The sequence below is a fragment of the Cynocephalus volans genome, chromosome 14 (assembly GCF_027409185.1).
Source record: "Cynocephalus volans isolate mCynVol1 chromosome 14, mCynVol1.pri, whole genome shotgun sequence".
In the NCBI taxonomy this organism is placed as follows: domain Eukaryota; kingdom Metazoa; phylum Chordata; class Mammalia; order Dermoptera; family Cynocephalidae; genus Cynocephalus; species Cynocephalus volans.
Window position 1 is genome coordinate 2837820 of NC_084473.1, and position 15550 is coordinate 2853369.

A 15550-nucleotide genomic window follows, 5' to 3' on the forward strand; every position below is an offset into this window, starting at 1 on the left:
ATTCAGAATAAACAAAGCCTATGAAGTCACGTTCTACAGCTATTTCCATAAGGCTTCTGACCACTTTTTCAAAATATGTTACTTTGTTCTTTAAAGGTAGATTACTTAAATAAGACCCTAAATAAACTAAAATTGAAAGTTTAATTCTAGAAAATAGAGAACAGAATTTAAAATTTTGTTAAAATCCTTGGTTAAATAAAGCATATTTAACAATCTTCTATCTTAATCGACTGCACATGAAAAAATTCGTAACTCCAAATACTAATGTCTACTGCTTTCCCAACACAGGATGAGAGTATGAAAGAGCAATATTTGTACCCTCCATACAATTAGCCACAGTCAAGTTGCAAATCTCAAATCAACCTTGGCAATTGATGAAGTCACCCCAAACTACATGCATTTAATAAAATATCCAGAAATGATCTGTCAACTTGGTCTAGTCTCCAATTTTCCACATATTTTATTACACAGAGCTATGGCTTTGATTCTTAGCATCTCATCAATGCCACAGGGGTACTAGGTTCACAGTAGGCTTAGCAGAGGTAGTGGTGATTCTCTTGCTGTGTGTTTTGATACACACCCGTTAGGCCTTCTGCACATAATGCTCTATAATATCAAGAAAAAAGAATCTCAGGAGACTGAATTTTAATTTATGTGATTTATGTGTGTGCATAGTGTGTGTATATATATATATATGTATATATTTGTATACACATGTAAATGATTTTCATGAGAATCCAGATTATTTCATAAAATTCAGGTTTTCTGGAACAAACTCTTAATGACTTCTGAAAGGGGAATGCTAATTCATGACTGCATGTGGTATTAGAACAGACAGCTCACATCCACCTGATCTACAAGGGCTTCTAGTCACTGGCTGAAACAACTGTGCTTTGTGTTCAAAAATCAGCTCTTCTGAATTCAGATTCTTGAAGAGCTGCTGAGCCCAAGAAAGAGGAAAAAAATAATAATTCTTTCTTCACTTTTCCAACATGTTTTGGCATTTCCATGAGGCAGACCCTAAGCTGGTAAAGACTATACCTAGGATCTGCAGAAAACTCCACTCTTTCTAGAAAAGAAATGACTTTTATGAGAGAATTGGGTTAGAAGTCATATTTTTGAGCCTGATGCCAACAGAACACTGGACACAAAAGCAAAATCACCTTCAGTGTGTTGCCTAAAACACCTCCAGTGCCCTGCACAGAATCCTCTTTGCTTGTCCGTCTCAAAGGGTCACACAGCTCAGATGAGAGACACAGCTCTCAAATATGGAGTAGATGACAGATTGACCATTTCTTCTCAAGAGTATTTCTTTTTATCCCAATTACGTGACAGTTACTAAGGTAAAGCTGTGGCAATCGATAGACAAACCCGTTCCACTGGTTGATGTTACACGAGGCTCCCCACCTCCCTGCAGAGGTGCACGGGCTAAAGCCATTCCCACAGCACTACTCTGGCAAATCCCAGTATCTCCTGGTTGGAGCATTCAATGAAATGCAAAGGGAAAGACCAGCTATGCTAACTTCACTTCCTTGATCAATTTTGTTAGGCTCATCGAATGTGTACCCCATAAATATCTCAGCACATCCTGTGACAACCCATCTGAGTGACAATTCACCAGAAAGAATCATCGGTTGAACCTCAAGCCTAACAGATAATCATAGGGGATTTTTAAGACGAAGGTGAAATTCACACCCACAGCTCATTTTTTCTGCACTGGCCGAGCACACGTGCGTGCGTGGCCACCACTCAGGCATCGTGAACACTGACACCAGGCAGTCCACACTGCGAGACTGAGCAAAGCACGCGCTGACACAGTGTGGCACCGCTGCACAACGCTAACGTTTACCGTTCTCCTCCTCCTCCTCGTCCTCGTCCTCTTCCTCATCCTCGTCCTCCATGTCTTCTCCATCCTCCTCGTCCTCCTCCTCCTCCTCCTCGGCCTCCTCCTCATCCTCCCGGTCCCCGTCTTCCTCCTCCTCCTCCTCCTCGCCCTGCTCGTCGTTTTCCTCCGAGTAGTCATCCTCCTCGTCTTCCTCCTTCTCGTCCATGTCCTCGGTGCCGTCACTGTCATAGCAGTCGTCCACCGAGGAGCTGTCTGCTTTCACCGGGAAGGGCTTGCGCTTGGGGGCGGGCTCTTGGGGCTGTTTATCCTGCGTTTTCCTTTTTTTAGCCAAGGGACAACCATACACACTGTCAAAGAGAGAGAGACAGAGAGAGAACATCCGTGTCACTGCCTTTGAAGATCAGAGCAACAGGAGTCCTTGATGAGAACATTCAAGGCGAGCATGAACGTCGTCAGTGCACGTGCCGGAGGGATATCAGAGCACACATGTTCACACACATGTTCTCACACATGTTCTCACACATGTACCAAATGCTGTCAGTGAAATAATGCAAGAAAGAACTACAGCCGTGTTTGTCTAGTTATGATTAACACTTGGTCTGAGTCTCCTGGTGCCTCCTTCCTACATTCCAAATAACATTGAGATCCTAATAAAATTCGTAAGAATGAATTACAAAGCACTCATATAATAATATGCATATCATGCAGTTAACAATAGAAGTTCCATGTAGTACACATTTTACCAAATATACACTATGTGTAATGTGAACTTACAAGATTTATTTTATGCACACTGTGTTAACGTATGCATTTATGTAAACCATAAAAATGTGTACGTTGTGGCAGAGTTTGGGACATATTTGGAATTGTATATTGTATAGGTAAAATTGTGCCTGCAGACATGATAACCTACTCAAACAAGGTGAACCGTAAGTGTGTGTTGGTGTTGGTGAGGAGAGCAAGTGCATAATTTAAAGTTGTGCACGACATCGTCAGTCTTGGATGGTACCAATCCCATGCCCAGCATTCCAGAAAACAACTTCAGTGTTAGCAGAAGTCACCACTAAATTACACTGAGATTGGCCCAAATGTGGGTCTGATCCTTACAGTGGTAGCTCACAATCTTTCCTTGAGAAAGGGCAATTTGCCAAAGCTACATGGCTAATTCATTTTTTTTTTCTTTCTGGAAATCCCATATGTACTACAAGGAATAGGCAGAAAGACGTAGAGGCAAAAACAGTGTGGGCAAATATTCCATTTGTCTAGAGTGAGATGTGTGGTCTCCCTTCCTAACTGATTACTTCTGCTGGGATTCCTGCAGACCTTGAGCTTAGTTTCAGGCCTGGGAATGGTGAAATAGTCATGTAGTCACAAACCCATCCAATGTGTATTTATTTGGGAGACTCTGCCACACTTGACCTGTGCTGTGCAGGAGACTCACAGGTGAAAGGCTCAGATCCTCATTCCAGGGCTCTCTGGTTCAACAGGAAATTAGACAAGTCGGAAACACCATTTCGGAACCACTTACCACGGTTTGCTATGGCACACATGTGGCGTGGGACAGGCCCTCAACAAATACGTGTTGAACAGACAGATGGAATGTAATCAAGCCTATGATAAAAATACGTAGAGGGCACTGTGCCATGCGAGAAGAGGGTGGGCAGGCAAGGGTGCTAGCAAGGTCTCCAGAGAGATGTGATGCTGGAGGGGAGCTTGCCAAGACATACAAATGATATCTGGAAGGGAAAGGGGACATTCAATGCATTTCAAGCCAGACAGAGAATCTGCAAAAGATGTGAGTGTAAGAAATAGCGTGATAGGTTCAGAAAACTAAAGCAAACAAGCATATCCCCGCCCCCCCAAAAAAAACCTGGAACTTAGAAAACTGGGAGTTATTCAAGTGCCCAGTGATGCCAGGGCCTGTGTGAGCCTCTGCTGCACAGGCAGAATCCCAGCTGGGTAGGGGGGCACCAGACACCACCATAGACCTGTACATGCTGGGTGCTGGGAGAAAGGAAGCAGGGATGGGGGTGTTGTGTTTGGAACATTATGGATTCGAGTTGTTTGTGGCAGGACTTATTGGTTGAGTGACTTTGCATAGATGTCCAACTTTATACTCCAGCATCATCAGCTCTAAAATGAGAAACATACTCATTTCACAGGTTGCTTTAAGGATGATGTGGGGAAAAAAATGATGTGAACAGGTTAGTATGGTACCTGGCATGCTCCAGGTACACAGTGAATGACAGTGATGCCTTAATAATGATAATAATTATAATAAATTAGTGGTTATTTTTATTATTATGCAGGTTTACAGTTATCCAGCAAATACGTCGGTCCTTACAGTTTTGGAAGCTATTGCATTATTGTTTCTAGTGTCAGTACTTCTAGACAATACAGATCCATTGCACTGGTAGTAAAAGGCAGCAGAAAACATTTTATGCTTTTTAGAAAATATTTTCTTTCTTGTTGCTTGGGAATATTTCATATTCTAATAAAGATGATATTATTAATCCCGTGTCCTGGAAGATGTTAACACTGTGTAGTGCCAAGAGTGGAGAAACTCCATTTCTGTCCTGCTGTGTGACTGAGGGAACACCCCTCCTTCAATTTGGATGTCACTTTTTTCACCCGCAAGATGAGGACACTTGGATGATTTCTAAGGCCCTATCAGCCCTAAAACACTAGGATGATTGATCGCCTACGTTTTAAATGTTATCAACTTTAAAAACATAGTAAACAAAACAAGAGTAATAATTTCTATAATCAAACAAAATTGAAGAAAACAAATATTTCTCTATATAGTATTTCAAATATAAAATAAACAGATTTCTGAGATTTCTTTTTGTTTTCATGTATCTCATTTGGATTGAGTATTTTTCTTTTTTTTTTTTTATTGAAACACATGCTGATTATCCTGATGTGAGCATCACATATTGTACACAGGTATTGATATTCAATGCTGTACCCTGCAGATATGTACAATCATGTTTCAATAAAAAAAAAATAGAAAGAAGAAATGTTCAACCTGAGATTTCTTTTATGCAAACCTTTTCATGTGCTAGGGGAGAATGTGAATCGGTGATCTCAAACCCAGTGCTGATGGGCTGGTGACCCCACACCCTGCTGTCCACCTTCATGAACCGAGTCACCACCTGATGACACGTCTAAGCTCCACGCAGCCGGTCTCCTTGCAAGACGGTCCTGTGTCTGAGTGGACTCGCCGTCGTGTATTCATGCTGCTTTTCTCCGAATAATAAACTAGCAAACGTGGCAAGAAGTAGCACTGCTCTGCCAGGGTCTGCCCACGGTTGGGGGTCTTCATGACTATGGTATTTCCCCCTCCTTCCTCTCTCTTGTCAGTTCATCGTACACGTTCTGATGCAGTCTGTTCTGCAGTGAAGCTGCCTGCACAACTGACACAGACTGCCAGGCCCAGCTGAACCATCAGATTGATCCAGATCACCAGGACGTGATGCGAAAGCCACTGGCCTTGTGCTGTCTGTGATGCTGTTCATGTCAGCCTGGCCGCGGACGCTCTGCAGGTGGCACGCTCCGCAGACGGGGGCTCCTGTCTCCTCCTCTCCCCTCTCACCCACACACATGTGCCTGTCGCCATTTCCAGATGCTCCCTCATTGCTCTGGCCTCGAGGAGCTGCAGAGCTTGGAGCCAGAGAGTGGAGACCATCCTTGCACCTGGTGTTGCAGTTAGAGGTGAGCAGAACTGGGCTTCATTCGCGATGGCTTCAGGCCACTGAGACTTTGGAAGACCACGTGAGGATATTTGGGGGCGTGGGGCCCGAGCTGCAGGGCGCTGCAGTGGCAGGTGTCTGGGCCCCCAGGACGCCTCCTTCGCAGACCTCTTCTGAGTTTCCCCTCTCCGTGCCACAGCAGCCACCACAACCACAGATCACAGGAAGCTCTGTCCTGCGTGTTCCCCCATTTCCATATGGCCTTTTCCTGCCTCGTGGTACCTCCCACGCTCCATCTCCATCAGAATCCTTCAATGGGGGGATAGGTGGCGGAGGGAGAGGGAGAGAAGAGAAACAAAGAAGAGTAGAAAACAGTCGCGTCCAGGCAGCCCGAGCAGGTGAGTGTGAGTGTGGTAAGTCAGGTGCCAGCAGGAAAGGGGATCAGTGCACTGGCTGCGCTTCTGCCACCACCGTCTGGAGGTCGCGGTCATCATACGGGCATTATTTTATTCTATTTTATGTTTCGGAATTATAAGTTGTTGAGGAAGAATTTAATAAATGGTTCAAGATGCTACTTGTTCTTATGGGAAAATGTACTCTCCCCTCTTCGCATCATACACAAAAATAAATTTAAGTTTAAATGAAGACCTAAATGTGAAAAGTAAAACTTTAAAACTTTTAAAATGAAATACAATAATGTTTTTATAACACTGGGGATAGGAAATAATTTCTTGACATATAAAAAGCAGAAAGTATAAAGAAAGAGATTGATAAACTTGGTTACATTTACATCTTAAAAGTTCTGTTCAATAAAAGACTCCATACACGAAATTAAAAACCAAGCTATAGGGCCGAGCCCGTGGCGCACTTGGTAGAGTGCTGTGCTGGCAGCCGCCGCGGGTTCGGATCCTATATAGGACTGACCGGTGCACTCACTGGCTGAGTGCCGGTCACGAAAAAACGACAAAAAAAAAAAACAAAAAAAAAAAAACCAAGCTATAGACTGGGAGAAGATCTGCATTTTCATATGGCATCATCTTCCTGCAGCCCAAAAAACTTTCTTTAGCAGTTCTTTTATTATTATTATTATTTTTTATTGAAGCATAATTGATTAGACATCTATGGGGTGCAAAGTTGACTATCAATGGTTGTGTGCAATGTGAGACGGTCGGGTCAGGATAGTTAGCTTATTCATCATTGCAACATGTGATCATTGTTTGCGTCCGTTAACCAATTTCTCATTAAGTAAACAATAAGGAAAGAGAGAGAGAGAAACAACAATCACAACAATATGCTGAACTTTTAGAAGGAGAGAACAGAACTGTGGTTTAATGACAAGCAGGTTTCACTGCATGAAACATCCCACAAACAACCTGCACATCATAGGGACAGTGATGTGCAGGAAGACCATGTCCAGAGGCCTGGCTTCCAGGCTGCACTTCGTCTGTGCTTTGTCAACCCCCAGTTGAGCACCTGCACTCTGCCTGGGCCTCTGTTTACCTATCTGTGTAATGAAAAGGATGCCTGCCCCTTTACTGCTCAAAACTTTGAAGTTGTTTACATTTTCTAAACAATCTTCTTTTCATTGTTGGAACTTACTAGCAGTGTGGGTTTTAGGTTTTCCTAATCTACTTGTGTTTTTACCTGGATTGGCTTAACTTCTCTGTCTTAAATTCTACAAACCGTCTGGATTCCACTTAGCAACCAATGGAATTGACTGACCTCTATCTTCTCGTATCTTTTGCCAATTTACATGGTCTGTTTCTTAAGATTTTCTTTACATCCATTAATGTGAAATGTAAATAAAATTGCAGTCCCAACTACAAATCCCCTTTTGTCCATTTTCTACTTGATATGCTCTCATTTACTGCCAGTTCCTGGCATCTACACTTAATGTGACAACACAACTCAAGCCCAGAACATATTTTATTTCATCTGTGGCTCAAGATCCTGCTCACATCAGCAGAGAGCTCTTGGCCCCTGACAGCAAAGGTTTCGCAAATTTCAAAGTGAAGCCTTGGGAGGCAATTCTGGTATACAGGTTTGGACACTCTGGATCCTCCTAAGCCCACATTCTATGAACACCATGTCTGCTGGTGGGGTGGGGGCGACCTGGAACAGAAGAATTTTGCACACCCCAGAAAGAGGGGCGCTGCCCCACCTCCCTGTCACCTCCACCTGGAGGAGCATCCAGCCCACCTCACAGCTGCGATCTCTGCCAGATTCAGCTCAGCTCATGTCTATCAGCACATGAGGATCTTTCTAAAAAGACCACCATAATCTGGGATGTCCCAGACTGGGAGAAAGCACGTGGAATAGATGGCAGAGTCCTTGGAGTAGCTGGGGAGCTGGAAGCCCTGGGAGAAGCTCAGCTGAATGAACTTGGCTCTTCACCCACCTCCTCCATGTGCAGAGAGGTTCCAAGCTCAGCTCAGTGTTTGGAATCCGTGTGGTCGCCTCATTCCTTAGTTCTGCTCCTCAGGAGCGGGCTCAGCCCCCACCAGCAGCAGGCCTCCCATGGTGGCTGACGGGCCTTGTCTATGGAAGGTGCTCAATAGACATTTGTTGAATGAACAAAACAACAAATATGTGGTTTCCTCCACGTGTTAAAAATAAAAGGACTTATCACACTCCAGCACGATTGTGGGTTGTGTGCTGTCTTCCTCCTCCACTAGAATGAAAAAATGGCCTGTGTTGAACTGATTCTTATATGTTAGAGCTGCAGTGTCCAATACAGTAGCCATTAGCTGTATGTAACCAGTTAATTAAAATTAAAGAGTATTCAAAATTAATTCTTCAGTCACACTAGTCACATTTCAAGTGTCCAATAGCCACATGTGGCTGGTGGCTACCATACTGGACAGAACAGATACAGAACATCTCCATCCACAGGAAGTTCTTGTGGACGCTACTGTGAGAGCCTAACATGCCCTCTGAGACATGGCAGGTGCTCAGTAAATACCTGTTGAGTGAAGAAAAGATGGCTAGGGCACTGGGTACCATTGAGAAGAGGATGAGAGGAGGACCATGGAGGGAGGGCCTGAACTTTGGAAGGCAGCTCAAGATTCCAGAACTGTGACTTCAGGAAAGGGCACTCTTCAGCCTCACAGCAACAGGGACTGTGTCCTGCACGACTACAGCAAAGTCAAACTCATCCACCCCGACGGACAGGGCAGTGTTGGGAGAAGGGTCTCAGGTGACCCCACGAGGGCCTCCAAGCTGCTGCAGAGCTGCTTCCAGCACACTTCTGCAGTCGTGTCTGTGGCTTCTGTAACTCTGAGCTCAAAGGCAACCATGGTGCCACATGAATGCCTGCAACACATCGACAGACGACTGGACGGTCACTGGCATAGCTGCTCCTACATTCACATCGCTGCTCATGACATGCGATACTTGAAGATCACGACAGGCATGTACTTCATACGTTTTCACACAGTTGAAACATCAAAGAATTAGTAAATATGACCACTCATAAGATCATGGTAGTAACTCAGTGGCCCTGTGTTGACAGAAATGATCTCCTGCAATTCTTCCAGATAGTATCCATAACATGATTTTTAATGCAAATATGAGTATAAGCCGTAAAAATCATCTCACAAAAATATATGCTAAATATTATCCTTAGGCTTCATATAATTTACTTGGGTTCAATAACAAAAAAAGAAAGTCCAAAGTACTTTAATTTAGGTGAAAAGAGAAATAAATGCTGGATTAGAAATGAGGAAATCTGGGTTGTTAGTGTTTTAACCTCGCTTGAGATACTTATAGTTGTAAGGAAGAGAATTGCATCGGATTATCCCCAGTTCCTACAAGGCTGGCATTTCTCTGCTCATCCAGATACCTTGAAATGTCTTTCAGTTGTTGCAGCTTTTATGATCCTTTCATCGTTAATTGGCTTAGACAATTTTTAGTCTTTTGCATCAGGTTATTCTGGGAAATTGGTTACTTGCCATGGAGGCCCCACAGAAAACTCCTATATTTAAAATACTATTATTAAAGCATCATGTGTTCTCACAGCTGGTTTCCACATTATCTTTAATGGCCTTTCACTTGATGTTTTCATTTATCTAGTTTTAATATAAGTGGGATAGGTCTCAGTAACTGCAAATCAGGTTTGGTAGAGTACGCTGTGCTCCCAAATCTCCTGCGCTCTGCTGACAGGACAGGGAGGGCTGGACAGGGACTGAGGCCTCTGCCACCTGGGGGTGACACTCATGAAGTACAGAAAGGCCCAACAAAGTCAGTTTAGAGAACTACAGTAATTCCTTATGATCTCTCTTTTACAGATGCTACTCTTCTTGTATTGTGTGAATAGCTCAATTGTGTCAAGGTTAAAATCGGTATTTTGGGACAACAGAAATACTATTGAAACATCATTCTGGAGACCTGAGTTCTAACACCAGCTCAGTTAATACCAGTGCCACTTACAGAGCCCTACGCTGTGCCTCTGGCACGTTCTAAAATCTTTATGTAGATGAGCTCATGAAGCCCTCACCATGACCTTATGAGGTGAATACTGCTGTAATCTCCATTCTGAGGGACAGAGATTTTGAGTGATGCGGGTAATGCCACAGAGCCGAGCACCACTAAACGAGGTATTTGCAGCAACCCTTTCCTCCATGTCTTGGTTTTCTGATTTCTAAAGATGTTCAATTATTCTGCCCTACGTTCTGATTGGGACACTCTAAGCACCCATGAAAACAGTAAGATATATAATTTTTTTTTCTCTTTAATGCCTATTATGTAGTAAGTAGGTGCTCAATAAATATTTGCTAGATAAATAGATTGACTCATTTGTTCTTTTTTTCAGGGAGCACTTCGCTGAGCAGTACAGACACAGTCTCTAACCTCACAGGGCACAGAGTAGAGATGACTTCCCTCACGAGAGATTGGAGGAAGTGTCACAGGGAAATCATTACTGGGGGAGTGAGAGAGACAGTGAGATAGAGAGACAGAGAGAGGCAGAGACAGAGAGACAGAGAGAGACAGAGACAGAGACAGAGAGAGAGACACAGAGAGATGTAGAGGGACAGAGACACAGAGAAAGAGAAGGAGGGAGAGAGAGAGAGAGAGAGAGTGAGAGAGAGAGAGACACGGGTAGAGAGCACCTGTGCAGGGTGTCCACCAGGAGGCAGGAGGCGGGGCGGTGCAGGTAGTCAAGCCCATGGGTATGACAAGGTGGTTAGTGTTTCTCCCAGGTGGAGTGGTAAGCTCCTGAAGGGTTTACATAATGCAATAGTGGGCTTGGATCAGCGCTGTGAAACTCATTCCCCTGGCTGCAGTGTGGGGACCGAGCTGGAGGAGAGCTACGTCACCAGGTGAAGGTCACTGGGACGAAATGCCAGGTCACGGTGACCTGGTGGGGGTGTGGGAAGAATGGTGTTTTGCCAAGCAGGGAGGGAAGGGGGTACAGGATGCTGCCTGGGTTTCCACCTTGGTCTCTTGCATGTGGAGGTGCCACCCAGCGATACAGAGGACACAGAGGACTCATGGATATTTGTTGGCTTGTTTTTGGTTGGAAGGAGCAGAAAAACCAGACTGGCTTGGGTGTCCTGAATTTGGGGTATCCCAGCTCAGAGGACAGCTAGGGGGACTGGGATTATGGCTGGGAGTGTCCAGGGGTGGCTGGCCACAGGCACAGCCAAGGGGAGAGGGCTTCCTGGGAAACAGAGCTTGGACAGAACCTGGGGAACAAGGGCTATAGGATGGGGGGAAGGGGTCGAGATGAAGTGGCCAAGGAGGCCGGGAGTCTGTGAACATGCAGCCTCTGGACACAACCCACAGGAGGTTACAGGGGACGCCGCCCTGTTTGACGTAGGGGTTGGAGCTTGGCCAGTGGGGTGGTGGGGGGTCGTGTCTACAGGAATGAAAGAAGGTTCACAGCATCACACCCCTGAGTCCAGAAGCAGTGTCGGGAGCCATGACCGTGCACACAGTCACTGCGCCAGGTGTACACGGTGGAGCGACTCGCCCAGGTGGGAACTGTCTAACCTTGAGCAGCGTGTTCACTTCCTCTCCTCTCAGTTTGTCCATCTACAGGACGAGCATGGCAAGGCCTGTGCCACACGCTTCCTCAGTAAATGCACTTTCACACGGTGTATGTATGCACCCGGTGACTGGCATGCGGGAGGTGCTCTGCTAATCTGGGTTCTCTTTTTCTTATCTTTTGTCTCCTCTTCTCTGAGGACAAGAGGTACCTTTTCTTATTAGTACAGTTTAAAAGGTCATTTTTATCAGTCTATATAATACATAAAATTATTCATTTAAAGACCTGGCATTTCAAACTTCTTCCTAATGTATTTTTTCAACAACATATAAACTAATAAGATACATTCACAGTTTTAACTCCATATTAACATTTCCTTAATTTTTTCTTTAATTCTCTGTAGAGTGTTGTTAACAATAGTCTGACTGATTTGAAGATTTTTTTTTTAACTTTAAACTTGATGTAAATGTTCTAGGCATTTCAAACATTTAACAAATAAGTGATCAAAACATTTACTTGACCTTCCTCATTAGAAAATTAAACCTGCTTAGAAATTAAGGAAAAAAAAATATTAAAAAGTCTCTGTTTCTGGAAGGCAAGGATTTGCTTCTTCATCTTTCAAAATCACTTTATGTAATGTAACCTGCCATGAAATATTTAGTGCCTTGAATAGTAATTCAAGGATTCAAATAAAGTATAAAATAATCACTAACTTAGTCTCTTTCAAGTTAAAACAAATGGTTGCCCAAGGAGAGGCAAGTCTGGCAGTCACCCCACGTGGCACACAGCGATGCCCACCCCGGAGGGTGGCAGTGCAGACACGGAGCCTGCCTCGTATCCACAAGCTTCCCAGGAGGTGCAGTTCTCTGGCTGCCGAGATTGTTTCTTGTATTTTTTAAAATTTTCTAATTCTTGAAACCCTTACAGTTGCCTTTCTGTTGCTTTAAAGCTGAAGGAGTTGAGCAATGCAGACGTCCGTGCGCCGGAACACAGCACCTACAGCCGCCCACCTGCCTCCCTCCCTCCTCTTTCTTTTTCTTTCTTTCTCTTACTCTTTCCCTCATTCCTTCTCTCCCTCCTTCCAGTTGTATGACTCCAAATCAACCACTCACCACCACTCCTAAGTTTGCCTCAAAAGCAAACTCTGTGTGACATATTCAGAACTTTCACAGTTACACTTAGTTATACACTTAAGTATTTTCATACTCGACATTTCCCTCAGGTGGAGGCAGCCACAGCGAGGTGGGGCGGTGGGCAAGGCTCCCAGCAGCGCTGGCCAGGCCTGAGGTGGGGTCTGACCAGGTGTGCTGGCCTCGCCACGTCCTAACTGCTCACACCTGCATATCCTCCTAACTGATATTTCCTAACCTAGTCTCCCCTGTTGCTAAATTCCCACTTGAAATCAAACACATTTCCTTGAATTTCAACATTTATCAGGTTTGTCCTCTATTCAGATTTCTTCAATAGCTTTTTTACATTGAATCATATTTACGCTCTATGAGGAAAATGGAGACAGACTGGTCAGAATCCCTTGCCTCATTTCCAGCTGAGCATGACTCAGCATGTCTATTGTAAATACGTTATGCAAGAGTGGTATAACTGTGCATGTGTGCCCATGTGTTCCTTGGCTATCTGACTTTAGTATAAAAGACAACGGCTCTGATCCATTGGGGGGCTGAGCTTACATCTGAATAAAGCATGTCAACCTTGCCAACAGCTCCCAGGATCTTTTTCCAACCACCTAGCTCGCGACCTGCACAGGAAGGATTTGAAGGGTCTGTGACCCAGCCTGACAATTGGCCATGTCTGCAGGATTCTGAGAAGATTTAACTCAGGTGGCCCCAACGCTGATAGATCATTTGGAGCAATGCGAGTGGGCTGTGAACACAACCAAAGTACAAGGACCTGGGCTGTCAGTCAAATTCTTGGGAGTTCTCTGGTCAGGTAAGACATGAGTCATCCCAGAAGCTGTTATAATAGACAAAATACAAGCATACCCTTGTCCCATAACAGTAGCTTAGCTTCAGGCATATTTGGGACTTCTGGGGTATTGGAGAGCTTTTGTACCCCATATGGCCCAAATGGTCCCCCCACTGTGTGCACTAACAAAGAAAGGACCACCCTGGGATTGGACTGAGGAGGTAGAATGGGCTTACCAGGCTACAAAGAGGGAAATACAGCAAGTGCAGGATTTACAAGTGGCTGATCTCACTAGGCCTTTGGACTAGACGTACATATAACCCAAGAAAGGTCAGGATGGATTTTGTGGCAAAGACAGGACCAATTTCAAACACCTGCAGGATTTTGGTCCCAGCTGTTGAAGGGCACTGAAACGCATTACTTTCTGATAGAAAAACAGTTGGCAGCTGTGTATTCTGCCCTGCTGGCCACTGAAGCTATCACAGGAACTGCAAGGTCCTAGTATGGATGACATACCCCTTACTGGGTTGGTTGCACATGTGGGCAACAGCCCCCCAATGGGTGCAGCACAAATCCCCACTCTGTCCAAATGGGGAGCATACATAGAACAGAGGAGTGTTATATCCACAAGTTCTCTATCAAATGAACCACAGACTGTGTTACGACCAGCAGAAGCAGTGGAGGAGACCTTGACACAACCTCTGCCCTGGAGGTAGAGGTCATGCCAGTCCATGAAGGACAGGGACCTGTCGCGTAGCAAGCCTGGAATGCAGGTGGCTCCAGCAAGGGCCCCTCAGCATCAGGGATGGCTCTTGCTGTCCAGCCCTTAATAGATACCATACGGTATGAAAATGGCACAGGGCAAAGTAGTCAATGGGCTGAATTAAGAGCAGTATGGATGGTGATTAAAAGTGAACCTGGGCCATTGACTATGTGTGCAGACATCTGGGCAGTAAACAAGGGTCTTAACCTTTGGATATCTACTTGGAAAAATCAAGGGTGGTTGGTAGGCCACCGACCCCTGGGGGAAAGCCATGTGCCAGGAGTTACGGGAATTAGGACATGAGCAGGAAGTGACTCTTTCCCATGTCACAGGACACTTCCCCTTAGCCATCCAGGCAATGATGAAGCCAATGCCTTGGGTAAGGTAAGATGGCTGGAGAGAGCCCCAGTACCTGATGTAGCCCAGTGGTTCCATCGACAAATGCAGCATGCTGGACGTAAAAACATGTGGGTGGTGGCTTGAAGATGCACCCTGCCTGTAAAATGGGAAGATGCAGTGAACGCCTGTCACACTTGCCCAGTATGCACCTATGAAAGTCCGTACCCGCAACGGGCGCCACATACAATAGGCAAATAACTTGAGGAAGGGCACCCCTTACTTGATGGCAGGAGGATTTTGTGGGACCGCTCCCCATGTCAGAGAATTTCAGGTATATTTTCACAGCAATAGATATGGCTACAAGACTTCTGTTTGTGTGGCCCTGCAAAGCCCCAGACAAGGTACATACCACTGAGGCATTGAATAGACTTACAGCCATGTACAGTCAACCCCTGGTCATAGAAAGTGATAATGGAACTCACTTTACTGGACAGGAAGTACAGAAGTGGGCTTCACAACTGTCAATACAATGGAGCTTACATGTACCATATCACCCCCAAGCAGCGGGAATGATTGAACAATACAACGGTCTTTTGAAAAGGGGACTAGGGCTATCTGCCCACCCCCATCGCTGAAGGGGTGGACACAGTGCTTATGGCCAAGTGTTCAAATCCTAAATGAGAGACCTCATAAAGGCAGACCATCTCCAGTGGAAGCTCTATTACATAGGGTCACTGCACCTATTCAATAACAAGTTACTACTAAGGATGATCTCCTGAAACCAGGACATGGTAAGAATGGAAATATCCTCTCACAGGCCCCAACCTCTTTACAGCAAGGGCAGACAGTATAGTGGGAATGGCCTTGGAAAATAGAAGCCTCCCCCCATATACGCTGGGTAGGCCTTGGGGGAAAGGATTGGAAGAAGACTTGCAAGTCTCACCTTTGGTGAAAAGTACCTGGCCTTCCTGAGTAAAGGTAACATTTCCTGGAAAAGATAAATG

The 15550-nt window shown here is 45.0% G+C and overlaps 1 protein-coding gene across 4 annotated transcripts in view; it reads right to left on the reverse strand.

Moving 5' to 3' along the window:
* Nucleotides 1-15550, reverse strand: part of MYT1L (myelin transcription factor 1 like) — a 182391-nt gene that overhangs the window by 135314 nt on the left and 31527 nt on the right. For all 4 annotated transcript variants that reach the window (XM_063077850.1, XM_063077849.1, XM_063077848.1 and 1 more), the window contains exon 4: nucleotides 1850-2193. In XM_063077850.1, coding sequence (XP_062933920.1) covers nucleotides 1850-2193 — 344 coding nt within the window. The remainder of the gene's footprint in view (nucleotides 1-1849; nucleotides 2194-15550) is intronic.